Genomic DNA, 21523 nt, shown 5'->3' with positions numbered 1-21523 from the left:
TAAATAAGAAGATGAGACGACAAGAAGAGTCTCAAGACATTGATTGATGAAATAGAGGTAGAAAAAGAATCACGCTTCTAATTTGGAAGCCAACGCTTCCGTCGCGCTTCCGTCGCGCTTCCAATTTAGAAGCCAACGCTTCCGTCGCGCTTCCAAGTTAGAAGCCAACGCTTCTGTCGCGCTTCCAATTTGGAAGCCAACGCTTCCGCTGCGCTTCCAAACCCACCTTTTTCGGAATCGCGCTTCCGTCGCGCTTCCGCTCCCGCTTCCGCTTCCGAAGCGGGAATCGGTCGTCCAACCAAGCTTCCGTGCTATGTAGTGTGAAACCATGAATTTGACTAACCTATTAGAAATTACATAGCTAAATCAATTAGATAATTTCAGTGCAGGGAATAATCAAACCAACATAAGTATGGGAGTATTCCCAGAATGAACAAGAATTATAGTGAAAATTTTCCATCAAATTATGTTACCTTTTTCAGCCCTGGGAAAAAGTTTGGCAAAGAAATGATGCGAACTCGTGAAGATTTTACATTATAGTTTGACTTTGGGTCCATTTTGCCTCCACTGCCTTTGAGTAAAAGGTGAGGAAGCCATGTGATTGTTTATCACTACAAGAAAGAATACATTTGATTGATCGATTTAGTTGTCATTATCACTACCTGATGGCACCAACCTACAACCAAGTTTTCGTTTCCATGGGGTCACTAGTCCTTCGTCATATAACTCGTACCAAATGCCAGGCATGTACAAGAAACCTCCAAGCCATATCAAGAATTTGGTTCTATCAGTTTACAGGCTTATGAAGTATGAACCTTTCTAAAAGGAAAGGTAACACTATCATTTTACAGCTTCTGAACACATTTTTTTCTATAAAATTTGGTGCATAATGTGAAGACAGTAACACAGTAAGCTGTTTGGCTGCCAACAGTTCTTGCACGGTTATTCCAAGTGAACTGCAACATATATCAACAAAAGCAGTTTGCTAATCCGAGTAAGCCCAAACTTTAAAGCTTCGAAGAAGCTTTTCCAGCACCAGCCATTTGATTATAATCATATACCCCAATACCTCGTTTTCTTCCAAGCCGACCTGCATCAACATACTGTACAAGAAGTGGGCAGGGAGCATATTTGTTATCGCCAAGTCCAGCATGGAGAACTTTCATAATTGATAAGCAGACATCCAATCCAATGAAATCTGCAAGCTCTAAAGGCCCCATTGGATGATTTGTTCCCAACTTCATACCAGCATCAATGTCTTCCTTTGTTGCAACACCAGTATAGAGTGTGAAAAATGCTTCATTTATCATCGGCATTAGGATCCTATTCACAACAAAGCCAGCATAATCTCGGGAGCATATTACTGTCTTTCCAAACCTGGCAATTAAGCACCGAACAGTTAAAGTCTATCCCTCAAATGGGAAGAAAAGAGTCTTCACTTTTATGAAATGCAAAGCATTTAAGGGAATAACCTTTCTGCCAATGCTTTTGTTGCATCAAAAGTCTCATCTGATGTGTCTGCTCCTCGCACAATCTCAACAAGTTTCATTATAGGAGGAGGATTCATAAAATGCATGCCAATCACCTGAAAATCACAATATTAATTTGACACAATCAGATCTTGACTTCACAGATTTTGATTAAAATAGAAGAAAAAAAACTCTCTTGTTATGCTTTCAGTCTTATAAGCTCTACAAAATCTCAATAGCATAATCTCAGGACCAAAAGTAGAAAGCATATTCCAAGCTTAACCTGCTTTGGCCTGCTAGTTGCTGATGCTAGACGAGTTATGGAGATGGAACTTGTATTAGATGCCAGTATGGCAGAACTTTTGGTGATCTTGTCAAGTTCAACAAATAACTTTTTCTTCACATCTTCAGACTCCACAATAGCTTCAATAATAACATCTGCCGAAGCAAGTTCTTGCAAGTCTGAGGTATATCGCAGACGGCCCAAAGCATCACTACCAACAGCCTGTTAAAAAAATGTTTAACAATATGTTCATAAATCACAAGGAAAACTTTGCGGCAATGTACAGAGATGCAGACTGCGAGTAATAGGAAAATGTTTCAATGGTAAGTTGATAAAACACAAGAAGAACATCGCACAAGTGTATATGGATGACACACTTGATATAATTGGGAAATGTTTTTCTTCTTCCTTTGGCTCTAAAAAGTTACTTATACAAACAGTTAACAACAGCACACGGCGACACAAACGCAAAACTTTGCCAGTGATACATGGCAAGAACTGATACTGCAATAGATCAATTTAATATTGACGAAAAAATCAATCCCATCAGTAAAACCCTGAAATGCAATTCCTCAGCACAACTTCCTTTAGCCTGTTAGTGTTTACTAACTTAAAAGCTTAAGATTTTAACACAGTGATATGGAATTTGGTCGATCCTTAACTAAAAATGGTTCAAGCAAGTGAACAACCAAAAGCTCAGCAGAATATAACACCACTCGATCAGCTTAAGTAAACTACTCCAGACATCCAGTTGAAACTATACTCGAGCGGCAAAACTACAGCCAGAGCAGAAATGCAAAACTTAGTTCTCACTTTAGCTAAGCTCCAGTTTCTTTCTTGTTTTACCAAAAAAAAAATACACACTGTTCCCAACAATACACAAAATTCCTGACAGTTTCTTTTTTTCCTTCTTATGTTTACAAGCCTCACCACAGAGTATCAGAACTTTGTGAAGCACATAGACTCATTTTTTACAGAACCGTCTAAATCATTACAAACCCATCATAATTTCGATAACAAATTGACAGTTAAGCTCATCCAATTCAACATCGACGTTAGTACCAAAAATTATCTATCTTCTTAGTACCTTCATATCTACCTTACAACTCTTTGGTAAAGGATCAGAGGAAGATAGAATCTTTGACCTGAGTGAGTTGCCCTTTGGAAACGAGGCGCTGGATGGAGGTAGAGATAGACTTGGAGGCTCTGGTGAGAGCATTTGGGTCGGTGTCAAGGAGCCAAGCATCGCAACCGTGCATGGCGGCGAGTTGGGCTATTCCGGAGCCCATTTGGCCGCCGCCCACCACCGCAATTCTCTTGATCTCTGACATGTCGTGTCCGTACAAATCTAACACACTGTACTTTCTTTCTTCCTTCGGCAAACCAAATCATACTATTTGTGGAAGAACATCTACCTTAAAATTCTACTGTGCAACACACGGGTCGGGTCGGGGGAATCAATAAGAATAATTGGGCCGGTCCAGTCTGCCAGATTTGAGTTTTAGTTAAATAGGAAGGGTAATGTAACAAGGGCACCAAACAGTACGAGTGTAGTGATTGAGATTTCAGAAATGAGGGTTGTGCCAAAAGGAATTAGAAGAAAATCTACCTATAGGAAGCTAGAAAAAATAAACAAAAACCTAGATTCACATTTCACAAGCAAATCATAGCGTGGTGATTGTGTGCAAACTTCCTATGCGGGTGTTGTTTAGTTTGCATTTAGAGGCATGAATGATGAAAGAAAAGGGTGTCAGGTATGATTTCGTCCGGCAACATAATAAGAAAGTTGCACTAATATATGTTATGATTGTTTGATTGGTTAAATAGTTTAACTAGCAACGTTCAGGTTATGAGTTCAAAACTTACTTATAAATGTAAGTGTGTGTGGGTTATTTAATATTTATTTATTTACTTTTAATTATGATACTTGTTCTTAGTACATTTATTTTCCCGTTGTTTCACCGTTTTGTCAATGAACCACTTTTTACTAACTGGTACATGTTACAATACGTTACGTATTGTTAATTTGAGATTTAGGGCTTTAGGCAGTTGCACCAACCATTCTTTAAAAAAAGTGTGATTTAGTTTTAATAATTTGCGTAATTTTTGAAAATCTACTTTATCGCTAACTAGGCTACTTCTAAATTTATATGCCAATAGATTGTAGTTATATATTCATTAAAATGAAAGTAAACTTATGAAAATGTGGACCGGAGTTAGCATTTACTTTGTTCAATATGAACTTATTCACCATTAGTTTCAATTGTTTGCTCATCAAAAACGTCTAGTATATGTTGTTTGTCACAAAACAATCAAAAAAGAAAAAACGATGAGTGTATAATTTTAGAAACCATTACTTTTAGCAAGTCAACGATTTGATATCTAAACTCATCAAAGGTTATCAACAAGTTATCGATGATGTCCTCTATTGTGGGATCTGTCATCAATTTAAGGACGATGGATGCTTGATTTGTGTATGCTTTTACTAGTTAGTTTTCAGACTTGATCATGAGACGTGCCAAAAGGACGTAACACTGAGGAAGAAAGGTATGCCGATAGACCTGCCATAATGAGGCTTCTAACTTTATATTGACCCTCTTTTTAGATAAAAAAAAACTTTACATTGTGAAATAATATATGCGTAATTTCACATGACATTTAGTTGACAACGCGGATTTGAGTTATAACAGTTTATCTATGTAGTTTGTTATTAAAAGAAATAAATGTTTATCACATGAGATAAAAGAAGAGATCACTACAAATGGGGTTGGGTGGATTCACGTCCGGGTGACCCAAAAGTCCGGTTGATCTTGGATCACTCCCTCCCACTCCTAATCCCGTGACGTCCGCCGACCGCCGTTCCAACTCCACCCACACCCACCACTCCTCACTCCTACGGTCCTACCTCCTCCACCGTCTCCATCCACTACTCTCAAACACCGCGCGTGCACACCACTTTCCAATCCTCCTTGCACCCAAATCGACCTAATTCCTCCCACGCGCCTCCAAATAATGAATTCTTGCCCCTCTGCAAAGAGACAAAAATGTAGAGGGCAGTGTCATTGAAATTAAATGCGACTTTTTGGTCACTGTGAAGAGAATCCAAGAGAGAGAAAATTATCTGCCTAGAAAGTCAGCTCTTTCTGTCTCCAATTCAAAATCTAACCCACTAAACCAGACACACTTCTAATTTGTGTGATTATATTAGAGAGATTCTCCCTAACAAAGAGAAAGAAGCTTTCTTTTCCCCTTCTCTACTAGACTAGTACACCAAACCAAGTAGCATTGTGTTTCTGTCCTACTTATGTTTGTTTAGATTTGAAATGTCTGCCCCCTGCTTTCCCTTTCTACCTTTTTTATATTCCCACTCATCTCTTTGTTTGCTTTGGGAAAATTAGGGGAGTGAGTGAAGCATTTGGATTTGAAAATGGGGGAGCCCCATTTGTGGAAAAAGTGGTGTCTCACTGTTGGAAGTTAGGTAATGTTGATAATAAAGGATCTTGCTTTTTCTGGTAAACTGATGGCAATGCTTGTGAAACCTTGACACTTTATCAAGTTCATTGTGGGGAGGTTTTGGGTCGCAAAAAGGTTTGTGCTTTCTTATGATTCGTGTTGCTGGTTTGGTGTTCTGTGATGGGTTTTATGATTCTAGTGTGAGGAGTATTGCGTGTTGAGCAAATTAGGGGTTTTGGTCAAGGGTTTTTGAGTTGAGGCCTTGAGGGGTGGGAACTGGTGTTTGATTACTGCTCCACTTTTTAAAGAGGTCAGTGTTTGATTGCTTCACTCTCAAGTTGTGAATCTTTCTGATTTTTGAGGTGCTTTGGGATGTGGCCTCTGGGTTTTAAAATTTAAGTTTCTGCTTTTGGGTAACAATTTGAGATTGAATAGCTTCTTTGCTTGCATATATGTAGTCTGGGGATCTGATTCCAACTGGGTTTCAAATTCAATACTTGCTTGATTCAATTAGCAAGTGGCTAGTTGGTTATTAAAGTGAAGCTCTTCTGGGATTTGGGTGTAGGAGTTTCTTCATTTGGAATTTCTTTCCCTGAAAAGCAGTGCTGAATTGTGTAATGATTCAGCTGAGTGTTATGGGAGTGTTGGTATTAGCTTGAGTTGGATATCTGCTTTGGTTTCAGTAATGGTGTTGCTGGGGATTATTCCAATGACATGCCTCTATTGGGTCTTCCTGGCTTGGTTTCTTGGTTTATCTCTGAGTCTTGATGTCCCTATCCAATCATGTGATCCAAGTGATCTTCTTGCACTCAAGAGGTTTGCAGGAAACCTTACAAGTGGCTTTATCATCACAGCATGGTCCAAGAACTCAAATTGCTGCCAATGGGATGGTGTGGTTTGTGAGAATGTGAGCAATGGGACAGCTGCAAGCAGAGTCAGAGTCACCAAGTTGTTTCTTCCCAGCATGAGTCTCAACGGAACGATTTCGCGTTCTTTGGGTGGATTGGATCAGCTGCAATTGCTTAATCTTTCTTTGAATCATCTTGGAGGTGGATTGCCAGAAGAGTTCTCAAACTTGAAGCAGCTGCGAGTTCTTGATTTGAGCTATAATAGGCTTTCAGGACCAGTTTCAGGTGCGCTTATTGGTTTGAAGTTCATTAAAGTACTGAACATTTCAAGCAACTCGATCAGTGATGACTTATCTGAGCTAGGGGGTTTCCCAAATCTTGTGGTGTTCAACATAAGCAATAATTCATTCACTGATCAGTTTAATCCTCAAATTTGTAGCTCTTCCAATGCAATTCGTATTCTTGATTTGTCTTTGAACCGTTTCACCGGCAGTCTTGAAGGCTTAGGCAGTTGTAGCACATCTCTCCAGCGATTGCACTTGGACTTCAATTCATTTGCAGGCCAGCTACCTGAAGCTCTCTACTCATTTTCGGCCATGGAGCAGCTTTCAGTCTCTGGTAACTCTCTTTCTGGCCAGATAAGCAACAAACTAAGTAAGTTCTCTAGACTCAAGAAATTACTCATTTTTGGAAACCAATTTGGAGGTGAAATTCCAAATGTGTTCGGGAACCTTAGTCGACTAGAACAATTGGTTGCACATTCAAATATGTTATCTGGGGCATTGCCTTCAACTTTGGCATTCTGCTCAAATCTTCAAGTGCTAGATATTCACAACAATTCCTTATCTGGTTCTATTGATCTAAATTTCACTAGCCTTTCCAAACTCTGCACCCTTGACCTTGCTACTAATCGTTTTTCAGGCTCCCTTCCAAAGTCACTGTCAAACTGTCTTGAGTTAAAAACCTTAAGCCTTGCTAAGAATGAGTTAAGGGGTTCAATCCCTGAAGACTTTGCCAAGCTCACATCCCTATCCTTTCTCTCATTGTCAAATAACAGTTTTGCAAACTTATCTGAGGCACTATCTGTGCTACATCAGTGCAAAAACCTCACCACTCTTATTCTTTCCAAAAATTTCCTTCGTGAGGAGATTCCCAAAAATGCTAGTGGCTTTGAAAGTTTAATGGTTATAGCACTTGGGAATTGTGGTCTTAGAGGTCAAATTCCAGCTTGGTTATTGAGGTGCAGGAAGTTGGAAGTCCTTGATTTGTCATGGAATGATTTGGATGGTAGTATCCCTTCGTGGATTGGTCAGATGGAGAACTTATTTTATGTGGACTTTTCAAATAATTCTCTCTCTGGAGAGATCCCAAAAAGTTTAACAGAGCTGAAAAGCCTCATATCTACAAATTGCAGTCGGTCATATCTTACTGCCTCTGCAGCCATCCCACTGTTTGTGAAGAGAAATAAGAGTGCTATTGGACTGCAATACAACAAGGCATCGAGTTTTCCACCTTCAATATACTTGAGCAACAATAGAATCAATGGATCAATTTGGCCTGAAGTCGGACGACTGAAACAGCTCCATGTTTTGGATTGGAGCAGGAACAACATTACTGGGACCATTCCTAGCTCAATTTCAGAGATGGAGAACTTGGAAACATTGGATTTATCGTGGAATAATCTGTATGGTTCCATCCCTCCATCCCTTAGCAAGCTCACATTCTTGTCGAAATTTAGTGTGGCAAATAATCACTTGCATGGAGTCATTCCCAATGACGGACAGTTCTTGAGCTTTCCCAATTCAAGCTTTGAAGGAAACTCAGGACTCTGTGGGGAAATATATATTCCATGTTACACTAAGACTGCAGGTCCCAAGCCTGTAATGCCATCAAGTTCAAGCAGTAGATTTGGTCGGAACAGTATCCTTTTAGTGACACTCAGCATAGGAGTTGGGATTGCAGTACTTCTTGCAATTGGTGTACTTAGAATGTCAAGGAGGAAAACTGAGAATCAAATTGATGATTTCGATGAGGAACACGCCAGGCCTCACAGGTCATCAGAAGCACTTGCATCTTCAAAATTGGTGCTTTTTCAGAATGCTGGTTGCAAGGATTTCACAGTTGCAGAATTGTTAAAATCTACAAGCAATTTTAACCAATCCAACATAATTGGTTGTGGTGGTTATGGGCTGGTTTACAAAGCTGACCTACCTAATGGCACAAAAGCTGCAATCAAGAGACTTTCTGGAGAATGTGGACAGATGGAACGCGAATTTCAAGCTGAAGTGGAAGCCCTCTCAAGAGCTCAGCACAAGAACCTTGTATCTCTTGAAGGCTACTGCAAGCATGGTAATGATAGGTTGTTAATTTACTCTTATATGGAGAATGGAAGCTTGGATTATTGGCTGCATGAAAGTGTTAATGGAATTTCACCTCTCAAATGGGATGTAAGACTTAAGATAGCTCAAGGTGCTGCCCATGGATTGGGTTACCTGCATAAGGGCTGTCAGCCAAATATTGTGCATCGAGATATAAAAACCAGCAACATTCTTTTAGATGAAAAGTTTGAAGCTCATCTGGCTGATTTTGGTCTTTCCAGGCTACTTCGTCCTTATGACACCCATGTTACCACAGATTTGGTTGGGACTTTGGGTTATATTCCTCCAGAGTATAGTCAGACGTTAACTGCAACCTGCAGGGGCGATGTTTACAGTTTTGGTGTTGTTCTTCTTGAACTTGTAACTGGCAGAAGACCTGTTGAAGTGTGCAAAGGAAAAAACTGCAGAGATCTGGTATCATGGATGTTTCAGATGAGACATGCGAAGAGAGAGGAGGAAATTATAGATTCATCAATCTGGAATAAGAATCATGAGAAGCAGCTTTTGGAGGTGCTTGATGTTGCCTGTAAATGTCTAGACCCCAATCCCAGACAGAGACCCTTTATTGAAGAAGTTGTATTGTGGCTTGATGGTATTGGATTGGAAAGTGAGAAACAATGAAGATCCTTGCTGCATTTTACCTTATGGAACCAACCTGAGGTTCGATTGGGATCCCAAAGTGGAAAGGTATACCTCTATATCAATACTGCTGCAAAGTCTATGTGTGCTGTCTCAAATTAACTTGGGTTGGTTGTAGAAACACTTTTGTAGTATATACACACAGATGTAATATGTATACAAAGGCTTATATTGTGGCCTTTTCTATCTAAATTAAGCATTACAAAATTTCCAGAGTTTTCTCTTCAGTTTTCTGCATTTAGGTGCTTTGCTTTCTTCTCTGATCATGAACTTGTCATTGCCCGAGGCATGTAACAGTTGAAAACTTGAAATGTGTTGGCTTTTTAGTTCATTTGCACAGAAATTGGTTTTGTATCATTGTACATACATGACTTGTATACATCCATTACGATCGCATCTTGCAAATTTGATAACATCGCTTCTGGTACATTCTTGCTAGTATAAATCAATCTTTTTTTTCTTTTCTTTTCTTTTTTTCGAATGAGCTTATTTTGATGTCTTTTATCTATTTGTCCCAACTCCCAAGTGATTTACAGGAATGAAAGGTTAAGGATTACCAGGGGAGACAGATTCATCATCACTTCATGAGTATGGATTATAATTGCTTGTATGAGAAAGGCATATGAAATCTAAACTTGCCTGTTCTCTAATATTAGACTTCCATTACCCTTTTGGAGTTTTGGTAACTTTCTAACCATCTGCATTGGTTTCCAGAACTTGCTCCACTCACTGTCTCATTGTTTTTGTAACTTCATTAGTGACTTGCCTATAAGGTAAATCTGATGTGGTGAATTCGAACATGAGGTCCAATCTGGTCTGAATTGAACAGCCTAAATCTTTGATTTCACCACCTTTTCATTCAAATGTTGGATCATTTTTTAAAATATGAAAGGAAGCTTCTATTCATACCTCCAAAAACGGTATTTAGACCTCATTACTCAGTAAATCTCCATTTTATTTTTATATATACCTAAAATACTATTTAGGCCTCCAAAATTTTCTTAAAATGTCAATTATCTAATTTGATATATCAAATCATACTACTATCTATGAATTTCTTTCATACTCTATTTCAAATTCATTTATTATATACAACTTGAAAAATGCATAATAATCACACAAACTATATTCTCGAATTAATTCGATCACTTTTCCATTCATTTTCTAAATTCATAATAAATTGGTAAACTAGATTTTTCATTTATTGATAGTAACATCAACGTATATGAAATATTTTAACATATAATTAACAAATTATATTTATCAACGTATATGAAATATTACAACCTCTCATGAATGAGTTTTTTTTTTCTCAAATCGAACTTTATGAGAAATTTTAGATAGTTATATAGTTTATACATGTATATCGTCCACATTCAATTTGATGTTTATCAACTACATTAAAAATTTTGACTAATGATGTTTATCAAAAAAGAAAGTAATCAATTAAATCATTTATTGCAATTTAATATCTCATTTTGAATTGTCTAGAAATAAATATAAATGATAATTATCTACATTTGTATTTTATAATAGATAAGTAAAGAATTATTTCTATTGTTGTATTTTTTTATTGTTATATGTTTTTTGGTAATTTCATATGTATTGACTAAATCAAAACTATTTAAGAAAAAGATAGAGGTCCAAGTGCTATTTTAGAAGGTATGAATAGAAACTCCCAATATGAAAAGTCTAATCCTTCTTTGTGTTGGAGATGAATTTGCCCTGATACCTAATGAAAGTTTCCCGGCCAGTTTAAAAATTGTCAAAACATAATATGAAATGGATTTCCTTACTTTCATGGAGTCTAATTAATCATACTCTATAAGACATATCATCTAGGACTTGAAGCCATTAATTTGTTGATCTTCTGGTCATATTAATCCTCCGTTTTTCAATCATGTCGAAAATGAGTAGAGTCAATTTGTGGAGAAAGAGTTTCTTAAACAGTATGGTCAATATGTGGAGAAAGTTATTGCCGCAGACAAACACTGAACGTGGTGATTTGAACACAAAGGGAACAACAATAATGGACCTACCGGAAGATATCATCGTCGACATACTCTTGAGACTGCCGGTAAAATCCCTCTGCTGCATACAATGCGTGTCTAAGACCTCTTTTGACATAGCTCGTACCCCCGAATTTGCTACACTGTACTCCTTGCGCTTGCTCGACCCGGCTACCAACTCCCATATCTTCACATTCCCTCAGCTTATTCTCTACACCAAATCGTTCAATCAAGAATATGAGAGCTTAGTGACATTGCAGTCAGTTGAGTACATTAGCGGCAAGAACCGATTGACAAAAACCAGACAGTCCGCTCGTGTCTCCAAGCTTTGTTTCAAAAACTGTTCATACGCTTCATACGGCCAAGTAGACTTTGTTTACTGCAATTTGCTTTGCTTCTACAGAGGTTATGAACTTCCCCGGCTCTTAGTTAATCCTCTTCGGGGAGAAGTCTTAGAGTTACCAGGTGGTAACATCGGAGGATCAGTCAATAGTTGGAGTGGAATCGGTTTCGACCATGTCACCAGCACATACAAGATTGTTACTATTTTGCCACAGGCTAATGGAAACAACCATATTATAGCCCAAGTTCTTGTATTCGGTACAAGCTCATGGAGAAAAATACTGTTGGTTTCTCCTTGTGATGGAATGAAAATTATTTTCGGTACAGAGAGTAAGAATACAACATATACAAGTGGTCATATGCATTGCTTGATTTATGGGAATGATGGAATTCGACACATTATTTCATTTGATTTCAACAAAGAAGAACTTCACGAAATTCCTTTGCCAAACGATTCACTTCGGCTCTCATATTATTCAAGTGACTTAACATTGCTAAATCTAAGGGGATTCTTAGCCATCGTGAATTTTGGTTCAAGAAGAAGAAGAAAAGATCATATTGAGATATGGGCGTTAAAAAGTTATGATAAGAAGAAATGGGAGCTACTTCACCAAATAGAAATAAATGAACTGAATGTTGATCCTGATATTATTAACGTAAACTATGCATTTGCAAATACTTGTGTTGAATGGGAACACGGCATTTGTTTTGCAAAGTCCGACGTATGTTACTTTTGGGACCTGAGACATCTTTCGGTGACAATGGTAAAATTTCCAACATTCTCGTCAAGTATGTTCAGCAATAGTAGTTGGCAGAACAAAAGAACTATATATAGGACTTCTAGCATCTTTGGCTATACTGAAAGCCTCATTTCTCTTAAAAGTTATGGTATTGTGATCGAAGAAACAAAATCAAAGGAAGGCGAATGTCATATTGATTGAAGCATGTTCAGAGGGAAGAAATTTCTTTCAGGAATCAGGACGCGTCTCGTATGTACTTGGCAACTTTCATACCGTTATGATCGATTATTGGTATTATGGTCATTAATATTGATATGTACGTTGTTGTTTTCAATAATGTATGGGATTATTGGTAGAATATTTGGATTTAACGATAGTAAAAAAATATGTATCAGTACATACCCGTGTTGTTGTTTTTAGTAGTGTATAATATTTGGATTTAACGATAGTAAAAAATTATGTATCAGTACATACCCGTGCACTATAGCTCTCTCTCTCTCTCTCTCTCTCTCTCTCTCTCTCTCAAAGATTAGGATGTGCAAGAGCAGAAGTGACGAATGTCAATTACCTTGGCCAATATCATATAATTATTGTCCTACTGTGAGAAAGAACTACTTGTTTCGATCTATAGCTCCCTCCAGAATTCCATTTCATACAAGTTCTGGCGTTTGCTTGACCTCTCCAGTCATATTTTGTATTTTTTTTATTTTGCGTGGAGCTTGGTGATAGGAGCATATAATGCGACGTTATTAATATGTTATCTCTCTCATTTAGTTTAGTTATTCTCTTGATAATGTCCATTTTAACTTAGTTTATTATTTTTAGGTATATTACAACAATATAAGAGGAATATGTGTTTAAAGAAGCAAAAAGAGTAAAGAAATCCGAAACATAGCGGGTAATCTACATGGAGGAAAATTATGCTTAATATATCAATAGAAAACCCTATGTGTCTACTTTCTAGAGCCATTAGAATCGCAGCAATCAAATATTTCTAGAAGAAGTTATGCTCAATTTAGTGCATGGAGGTCTGACTGGTCGAGAAGAGAAAGTTGATATTGGACCGGTTTGTGTAACTGACACTTCTAAATAGGTTGTGCATGACTAAAGAAGATCTCCTAGCCATAAAGAGAAGCCGATGTGGGTGTGGATTATGTTAAAGTCTCTCTAATGTAAATCCGGCCGTCCAAAGTCATTAATTTCAAAGGTTGTTATCTAATCTTAAACCATGACGTCTCTCTATAGGGGCTGAAACCAACGAATTTTGGGACCTCCTTTTGCCACAACAACTCTCTTCTTTTATGCTCTCTGTGTCGTCTTCTTTCCTCTCCACAAAACCCTTGTTTTAGTTTAGGTTTTTAATTTTCCTTTGGCAATAGAAAAAGTTTGTGATAGTTCAAGTTTTCCTTGGCGTGATTCAAACATGTTGAAAAATAAAAAGTGTAAACTATGACCTTCTCTATTTTAATTTTAGTATTCTTCATTGTTCCTTTTTCCTATTCTTTGTGATGTGATTGTTATCTAGATACCTAAAAGCATGTTATTTCGATTATAAGTTCTTATAATTATTTGGGCTTCATCAGGAATGTACCAATGACTTAGGTTGACAATGGTGTGCGCGGGTTTAAGTAAATTTGGTAGAGATTAATCATAGGTTGCATGCTAACGTATGAGTTGTTAGAGGCGTTCTCGGATTTGTGTGTTATGTCCAAATTGTGCTTGAACTTAATGATTCATGTAATATGGAGCGTGTTTGTGTTACATGGAATTTCTTTAGTATTGTCAGAGGCGTTCTCGGGTACTTGAGATAGTTATTAAAGACATGAGAGATTTCTTGGCCGCGTGTGCTATTTTCTCTTGAATTTGGCTTGGATACGAAATAAACATGTCTACAGTTGCTAGATTCTCGTGTTTGTTATTGTCTTTTTGTTGCGTTTAAGGATGGTCAACTGTATATATATTTATAATTTCTTTCTTTCTCGTATGAAATTGGAAATCAAAATCACAATCTCAAACCAATTTATCTCTTGCAAATATGTAAATATTGTAGATAATCTTTTTACTAACACTTTCTTCAAGAGTACCCTCAATCCCTGGCCTATAACGATACAATTTTTTACACTATATTATCTTCTACATGGTTTTATTGATAGTCGTAAAAACACTTCATCACTTGGTGGGAGCAATTTTTCTTTGATCAAGTACTTACTATTCTAATAGCTTACATGCACAACCGTCGTGATAATACGAATTTTCATCCAAAACGTATCCAAACCCTTCCACGTCTCACTCTCTTTGTTGTACCACCTAAATTTTCATAATATTGGACGGTATATATCATATATTCATTTTTTTTAAAGAAAAACCACTTGGTTTATAAAAAAGATGAACAAATGTCAGAATAATCATTACAGACCCATCTGCTACCATCTATAGATTGACAAGTTGTGATGAACACTCACAACGGTAAATATCACATGTATACTCATTCAACACGAAGCTCAATTTAGTCAAGCATGTATATTCTTTACTAACATATATAGAGATGAGCATGCAAATAAAACCTAAAAGGAAGGAATGAGCCCGAAGCTGAGCTTAGACCCAAGCCCAAAAGCCCAGTCCAAACCCACTTATGAACCCACACCATAGCATTCAACCACCTCATATCCGACCCACAACCCAAGCCCAAATGCCTCAGCTCCAGCCCAGACCCGAGAGGCCCAACCTCGAGGCAAGATCCTGAGCTGCCCTATTCTGATCGATGACGACCAAACAAGTCTAGCAACATCATCTACTGACAACCTTTCCTTTGCGCCCCCACCAGCCACGGCGAAACGACCCGACTCAAATAGCCTTGACGTCAAGATCCGGCCGAACCGCCTACCAGACCAAGCCTAAACCTCCACCATCTTGACGTCACAGACTCCGGCAAGGAAGTCGAACGCCTAACCACCCACACAAACACCAAGCTTATCCTTGAAGGAACTCGCGCCGCCAAATTATGAATACCACCACCAGATTGCAGCGCCATCGTCATCACCGATATACGACTATAAGACGGAAGTCTCCGTTGCTCCACATGACCGCCGCCGAGAAAGGACCCAGTAGCTTCGTCACCATATCTCACCAAGCACCCCATTCTCTTACCAAGCACCGCCACCAAGAGACAATACCTAGGTTTCACATGAAGAGGTTGCTCCGCAGAAACCGGAGGCCTCATTCTTTAATTGGTATAGTATATACCGTATGTTCATAATTCATCGGCCGCAAGAATATATAGTCGATAATCAATTTAGTAGGAAGAAAACCATTTTATTAGGGTCACACAGAGAAAATGGCAAGCCAAAATAGCATCCTAGCAACAATGGTCATAGCAAGAAGAGTTGTTGCCTCTATGGCTGCCGGTACTCAATCGTCCACCACGGTCTCTGAGGCTTACCTCTGCACGACTTTTCAACTTTCGGAGGTAAATCTCATATGGTAAAACTTCACCTACACATGGATTTTACATTGGCTTTTACTAATTGCTGATGTTAGTTAGTCCTTGAAACCATCTTTCTCTTGCGAGGCATCCATATATACGTAATATTGTAGAACTCGATGATTATCAATGATATCAGCTGGTCCTATATTAACAGTAGTTTGACAACCTATAAGATGTCTACAAACATGTCTGTATACTGATCTTAAATAAGATTTTCAGGAATGCAATGAGGCAGGTGAAAGCGGAAGTGATCAACGGCGGACCTATTCAGGTGGCCACTTAGGCTATAGCCTAGACAAAATTCAGCTCAACTCTTTTTTTAAACTTTTATGTGGTTTATACAATTGATGTGTGGTAATTCAGTTGGAGTTGGTTAAGTGTTGAGAATCAACTTACTTTTTATAAGTTCGAATCCCAATAAGCTCAGGTTCTCATTTTTCTTTCTCTTCTTTTCTTTATTTTTTCTTCCACAATTGTTTCTTTGTTTTATTTTTTTCTTTTGATCTAGTTCTTTCTAACAATATTGTATACCCTTAATTTTTTTTACACTGTTATTTAATGATAATGATTATACGGTAAATTTAGCCTATTGAGCTATCACTCATACTTATGAATAGATGTTATGGAAAAAAAATTTGTTTTCGCTAAACTTGCACGAATTAACCTACCCTATTTTCCAATCCTAAATCCGCCGATGTTAGTAGGGAAACAGATATACCCCATACTGATCCGGTGAAGGAAGGGTTGTTTGAAACCAAGCATCAAGACATGCCCATGAGCACCGATGCAGCGAGAGATGGACCCGTGAAAGTGGCGGAGATGGAAGAGACGGTGGGAGACACAGCGAAGCGCATAGTGGTGCAGGCAAGGAGGCGGTTCTAGAGGAAGAAGGGCCGAGCAAGAAAAGCTTGAGTGATGATGATACTGATAGTATTGAGGATCTAAGGATCGGAGGAGGGCAGGAGGGTATGATAAAAAGGATCGTTGAAAAGACTCAGTTTATATATTAGGTTTGTAGGTATATACGTATTTGCATGGCTAGTTGTAATGAATGTACAATTCAGCTGGGTAACGTATCCTGGCTTATAACTTATAAGGACCTGATGATTAGTTAGTCTTTTTAAGATGGACAAAATGTATATTGCGTTGAACATATAATATACTGATCAAGATGTGATGAGAAATTTGAAATTTGTTGTTCGTTTGTTATATTCAGAGATGCATTTTAAACTATGAGTAGCTAAATTAAATCTTCGATTCCACCACCTTTAGTGTAAACATTGGATCATCTTTTAAATGCGAGAATTTTGATCCTTCTTTACGAACAAAATTTTCTCTTAGAAAAAATTTAAACATTGTACGTGGTGATTAAAACACAACGGGAACAAGGATAATAGACCTACCGGAAGATATCGACGACATTCTCTTGAGACTACCAGTAAAATCACTATGCCGCATCCAATGTGTATTTAAGACCTCTTTCAACGCTGCGCGAGCAGCCCCTGCTTTGTTACTCTGCACACACTACAAAAAAGTTGAGCAAAGATACCAAATAAGAAAAGATGAATGGAAACTTAGTTGTTTTCATTTTCTAAATTGTGCATTTGCAAAAACTTTTGTCGAATGGGAGTATGGCATTTGTTTTGCGAGTCCCGGAGTATGTTACTTCTCGGACCTTAGACATCCTTCGGTGAATGAAGTAGAAGTTCCCACATTATCTTCAATTCTAGTATCTTTTGATCGTAGACTCCTGAAAGCTTGGCAATGTGATCGTAGCAACAAAATCAAAAGAGGGTGAATGGCGAATTTGATGGAATCAGTTTTTAAAAGGGAAGAAACGCCTTTCTGAACGCCTCATATCAGTCATATGTACTCCTCATATATATGTATCATTATCATCAACATACATTGTTAGTGCATCCCTAGCGTTTCGATCTAAATAATTTATGGTCATTAAAAATATACGGTTCCGGTTAATTTTAGACGGACTAGGATATGAAGCTGGATATCTGGATACGTGAAGAGAACATGCATATGGCCGATATCATATCATATAATTTTCCAGCACATGAAGAAACTACTCTGGTTCTTAATAACCTAGCTACTTTGAATGTTTGATCATTTTATGTCAGAATGATCGAGCCACTTCTAAACCTGCATGAGACACCCCCCATACATGTCAAAACAGCCCACGTACGTGTTGCCTTGTTAATCTGCCACTCTACTAGGTGTTTAAACACTATATATCGATCTTACCCGTTTCTGAAGAAAGAGGATATAGTTCGGAAAACCTTAGAAGCGAAATTAATCTCAGACAGCAAACTATGGCCGAAAGTTCATCATTATTGTCCAGGAGATCTATTTTCAACCTCTCAAAATCTTTGCTCAAAGAGCGACCTTGTTATTCGGTTCAATCTTTATCATACACGGTTTGCTTCTCCACTTCTTATGAACCGGCCCAGGTATATATACCCTCTCTTCAATTCTCTTTCTCTTTGTAATCTATTTATCAGTTTTAGGGTAATTTATGTGGTTTTTAGTCGAAATGATCCATCTTGATTTCCTTTCAAACTTTGGATAAAGGGGAAAATTTGTCTATATGATTTGTGGTTACCATTAATTCCATTTTACGAGTCAAGAAACGTAGATACCTTCAATTTTTGTTTTGAATTGTAGGATCCAAGAAATAGGGCAATGGAGACCAAAGAACACGAACGAGATGTGGTCATTGATAGCATGAGTGGGGTCAGTGTTTTCAAAGGCGTCGCCAGTGCGAGCTTTGGTGCCGGGTGACCGGAAAACGCCTCGCTTGTCCAAACCGGGGCGAGCTGCTGGAAAGTCGAAGCAAAAACCGTCGGGGCGGTCTGATGCGGCGGGAGGCGATGGCTGATGCAGGGGAGGCGGAAGATTTTCTGGGTTTTCTTCTTTCCTTTGGTCAAACCGACGTCTTTGACTTTTATCTTATTGGAACGAGAAGCCAATGATTTCCTTTGGTCAAACCAACTTGTAATCAAACCGACGCCTTTGTAGCTTCTCAACCATATTTTTAATAAAAATACTATTTATATATATTTATATGTATTTAATTAAAATCTTTCTTTATTTTAATCTATATATATTCATATCTTATTTATAAAAATATTACATTAAAATAATATATGTTAGAAAATCGATGTTCTCGCCTTATAAGGCTTCCTCATATCGCATTCGTCTTCGTTTTTGCCGTCTTCGTTTTTGCCTTTGAAAACATTGAGCGGGGTTACTGGATTTGTGTCAGATGTTGCGAGGAATGGTGCTCAGAAAACAACTGAGGTGGCGGAGGACTTGGTAGACTTGGCAAGAGAGACGATGGACAGTGCCTATGACAATTCCAAGAAGACTACACAAAAGCTTTCCGAGACATTAGTGGCGGAGGCTGATGAGATTGTTGTTTTTTTTTTTGATGAACTGATGAGAGTGTTGTTGATACAATCGAGTTTAGAAGTATTGAGGATCAATCCAAGCTTTGATCATCATCATCAGCATCACTAGAAAGATGGAAACTGTTTAGTTGGCAGCTATATATGCCAGGATTTGATCACTAATAGTGCAACTCCCTCTAAATATGTTTTGTTTTATAATTTCCATTTTTGTTTTGTTTTAGCATTTGAATGTATAGAATTTAGGGGTTTTTACCCATACCTACAATTTTGGTCCTTTAATTACCAGCCGCAGACTCTTAGGATTCTTCACCCGTGCGCAAACGGAGAGTTCCACGCCGTTTCACCCCCACACCACAAATTGTCTCTCTTTCTCCACCAATCGAACTGTTCCTCTCTCTCTCTCTCTCTCTCTCTCTCTCTCTCTCTCTCTCTCTCCCCTACACCCTAAAAGTCCTCCGCCACCACTGCAAGTCGGCGACGAATGATTCTGAGAGGCGCAGGGTTATGTTGTCGCCGGAACTCGCTGTGGTTACAAACGGCTGTGGTCAAGGATTCATGCCGAGATTTTGAGGTCGAGTGCATGAATCTGGATATTTATGTCGTTGGGTGAAGGTCGAGAGGCACCGATGCGCGATTAGATTTAGGGTTTTGATTGGAAGGGAAATGAAAATTGAGGAAGATGGGAAAGCAAACCATGGTGATGAAGACGATGTGGAAGTTGGATTCGGTTTGTGATATATTAGAGTATTAGACAATTGATAAAGAAACAGGGAAGGAAAGAAGATTCGGGAAAAAGATAAGATTATGCTACTAAGGGTTAGTACTTTTATATTCCACTAAGGATCAGCAGTTTTAAATTCAATTTAATCATATACATATGTTCTATACATTTCCTCTTATAATAAATATGAAATATTAATGAGTATTCTTTTTGAAATTCAAGCACATGTAACTATGCTACTGAAGCTCAAAAATAAGTAATGCTATTGACGCTAAAAAATGCGTAATGTTACTGAGATTCAAAAATATGTAATGCAATTGACCTTCAATATGCTTGCTACTGACCCTCAGTGGCATAAATAAGTAATATTTTTATATTTATTATAATGTCACTGACCCTTAAAATTAGCATAATGCTACTAACCTTTAGTATTGTGGTAAAAAAAATCACAAGGGCAATTTTGTAATTTAAAAATTAACAGATTTTGTTAGTTTAATTGGATACAAGTTTGCTAGTGGTAATTTTGAAATCTAAGCTTACTATTGGTAATTATGAACTCAAACTTGTATCTATCGGTAATTTTGTATAGAATTTATTCTTAGCGACCTTAATGCAAAGTCCTAAAAGTGGGATGTTTCGTTTTGAGAGCTTTCAACAATGTTGGGTGCCACAGTGCCACTTATATTTCTAGCATAGTACGTTCTGAATGCTTGTTGCCATTTCTTGCAATTTTTTTTTTTTGAGAATGAGAACAATACATTTCTTGCAATGCTGTGATGGAACGAAATGGGGAAATTAAGTCCGCTCCCGCATTGTGCTGCATTCTTGCTTTCTCCGTTGGTCTTTCTTTCCGCCAGTAAAATTAGTATACAGAACTACTCAATTTCACTCCTTCAACATTCCATAGTGCAAGAGTAGTGCGATAACAATTGTGCCTCGCAGGCCAAAGCGAGGTGCACACTTCGCCTTCGACAATTTTGCTTGAAATAAGGTGCATGTGTATCTTCTTGTTTGTTGTCAATTTACTCATGTCAAAAGAAAATCTGGAATGTTGTGTTTTTGTTTTTGGGAATCCAATTCGGAGTCTATTTCTTGCGCATTGATGGATCTAATAAAAAAAGCACGGTGATGGAGGAAAGATGATAGAAAAGAGAATGCGATAGAAAAGCAGTTTGAAGAAAGAGTCAATTAGTCCTTCAATTTTATTACCGTGTAGGAAAGGGAATGAATATCATCACCAACTTCATCATCGCGTATCGAGAATCATATGCATACAAGAAGTGCAGGATGTCCTTCATCATGTAATAGGCCAAAACCTTGGGGCCGACTAATTCCAGTTTGAGAATGACCTAGTGACCTCCATTTCCATCGTGCAGTTGTCGCATTTCTTTTACAGGCAGAAGGACGTCATAGCACCCTTTCCAGCCATAAAATGTTCTATTTTTTATTCGATCATTTTCTTAGGTTTGACATGCTTGAGATTAGAACTACAGCTGATGACGATTAGGTTTGACAGCAGGTTGGACGAAGTAGTTCAGTTCTAGGGTTTGAAGCCATGCAAGGGTTAGCTAGGTTTAAATTTGGACGGTAAACTATAGATACCTATCCGATTAATCCGATTGAATCCAACGCCATCCACGTACTTTGACTGATCGATATATAGTAAGTCTAGTCCATTAATCCTCTGGAATCCAAAAAAGGGCGTATGTTTAAAATTAATAAATTCTATTTGGTT

General features: G+C 38.0%; 3 protein-coding genes across 4 annotated transcripts; 2 read left to right on the top strand and 1 right to left on the bottom strand.

Annotated features, from left to right (window-relative positions):
• Positions 1 to 625: 625 nt before the first annotated feature.
• Positions 626 to 3142, bottom strand: LOC126789260 (uncharacterized). The gene is made up of 4 exons (XM_050515377.1): positions 2898 to 3142; positions 1753 to 1974; positions 1473 to 1585; positions 626 to 1377 (listed from the first exon to the last, which is right to left on the bottom strand). Exons 1-4 carry the CDS (start codon positions 3081 to 3083, stop codon positions 1008 to 1010), a joined length of 891 nt encoding a protein of 296 aa, XP_050371334.1. The 5' UTR covers positions 3084 to 3142; the 3' UTR covers positions 626 to 1007.
• A 1945-nt stretch (positions 3143 to 5087) lies between these two features.
• Positions 5088 to 9906, top strand: LOC126789257 (phytosulfokine receptor 2). 2 transcript variants are annotated; one of them, XM_050515375.1, is made up of 2 exons: positions 5088 to 9118; positions 9607 to 9906. In XM_050515375.1, the coding sequence occupies exon 1, from the start codon at positions 5891 to 5893 to the stop codon at positions 9050 to 9052; it is 3162 nt and encodes a 1053-aa protein (XP_050371332.1). In that variant the 5' UTR covers positions 5088 to 5890; the 3' UTR covers positions 9053 to 9118; positions 9607 to 9906. The 2 variants fall into 2 exon arrangements, with proteins under 2 accessions (XP_050371332.1, XP_050371331.1); XM_050515374.1 differs by having other exon boundaries at positions 9597 to 9906.
• Positions 9907 to 11021: 1115 nt separating this feature from the next.
• LOC126787064 (putative F-box protein At3g52320) lies at positions 11022 to 12362 on the top strand. Its single transcript, XM_050512999.1, has one exon. It carries the CDS (start codon positions 11022 to 11024, stop codon positions 12360 to 12362), a length of 1341 nt encoding a protein of 446 aa, XP_050368956.1.
• Positions 12363 to 21523: the final 9161 nt, after the last annotated feature.

This window comes from Argentina anserina, chromosome 3 (genome assembly GCF_933775445.1).
Source record: "Argentina anserina chromosome 3, drPotAnse1.1, whole genome shotgun sequence".
In the NCBI taxonomy this organism is placed as follows: Eukaryota; Viridiplantae; Streptophyta; class Magnoliopsida; order Rosales; family Rosaceae; genus Argentina; species Argentina anserina.
Note: the sequence above shows the minus strand (reverse complement) of the source record. Positions and strands in the feature narration are given on the sequence as shown.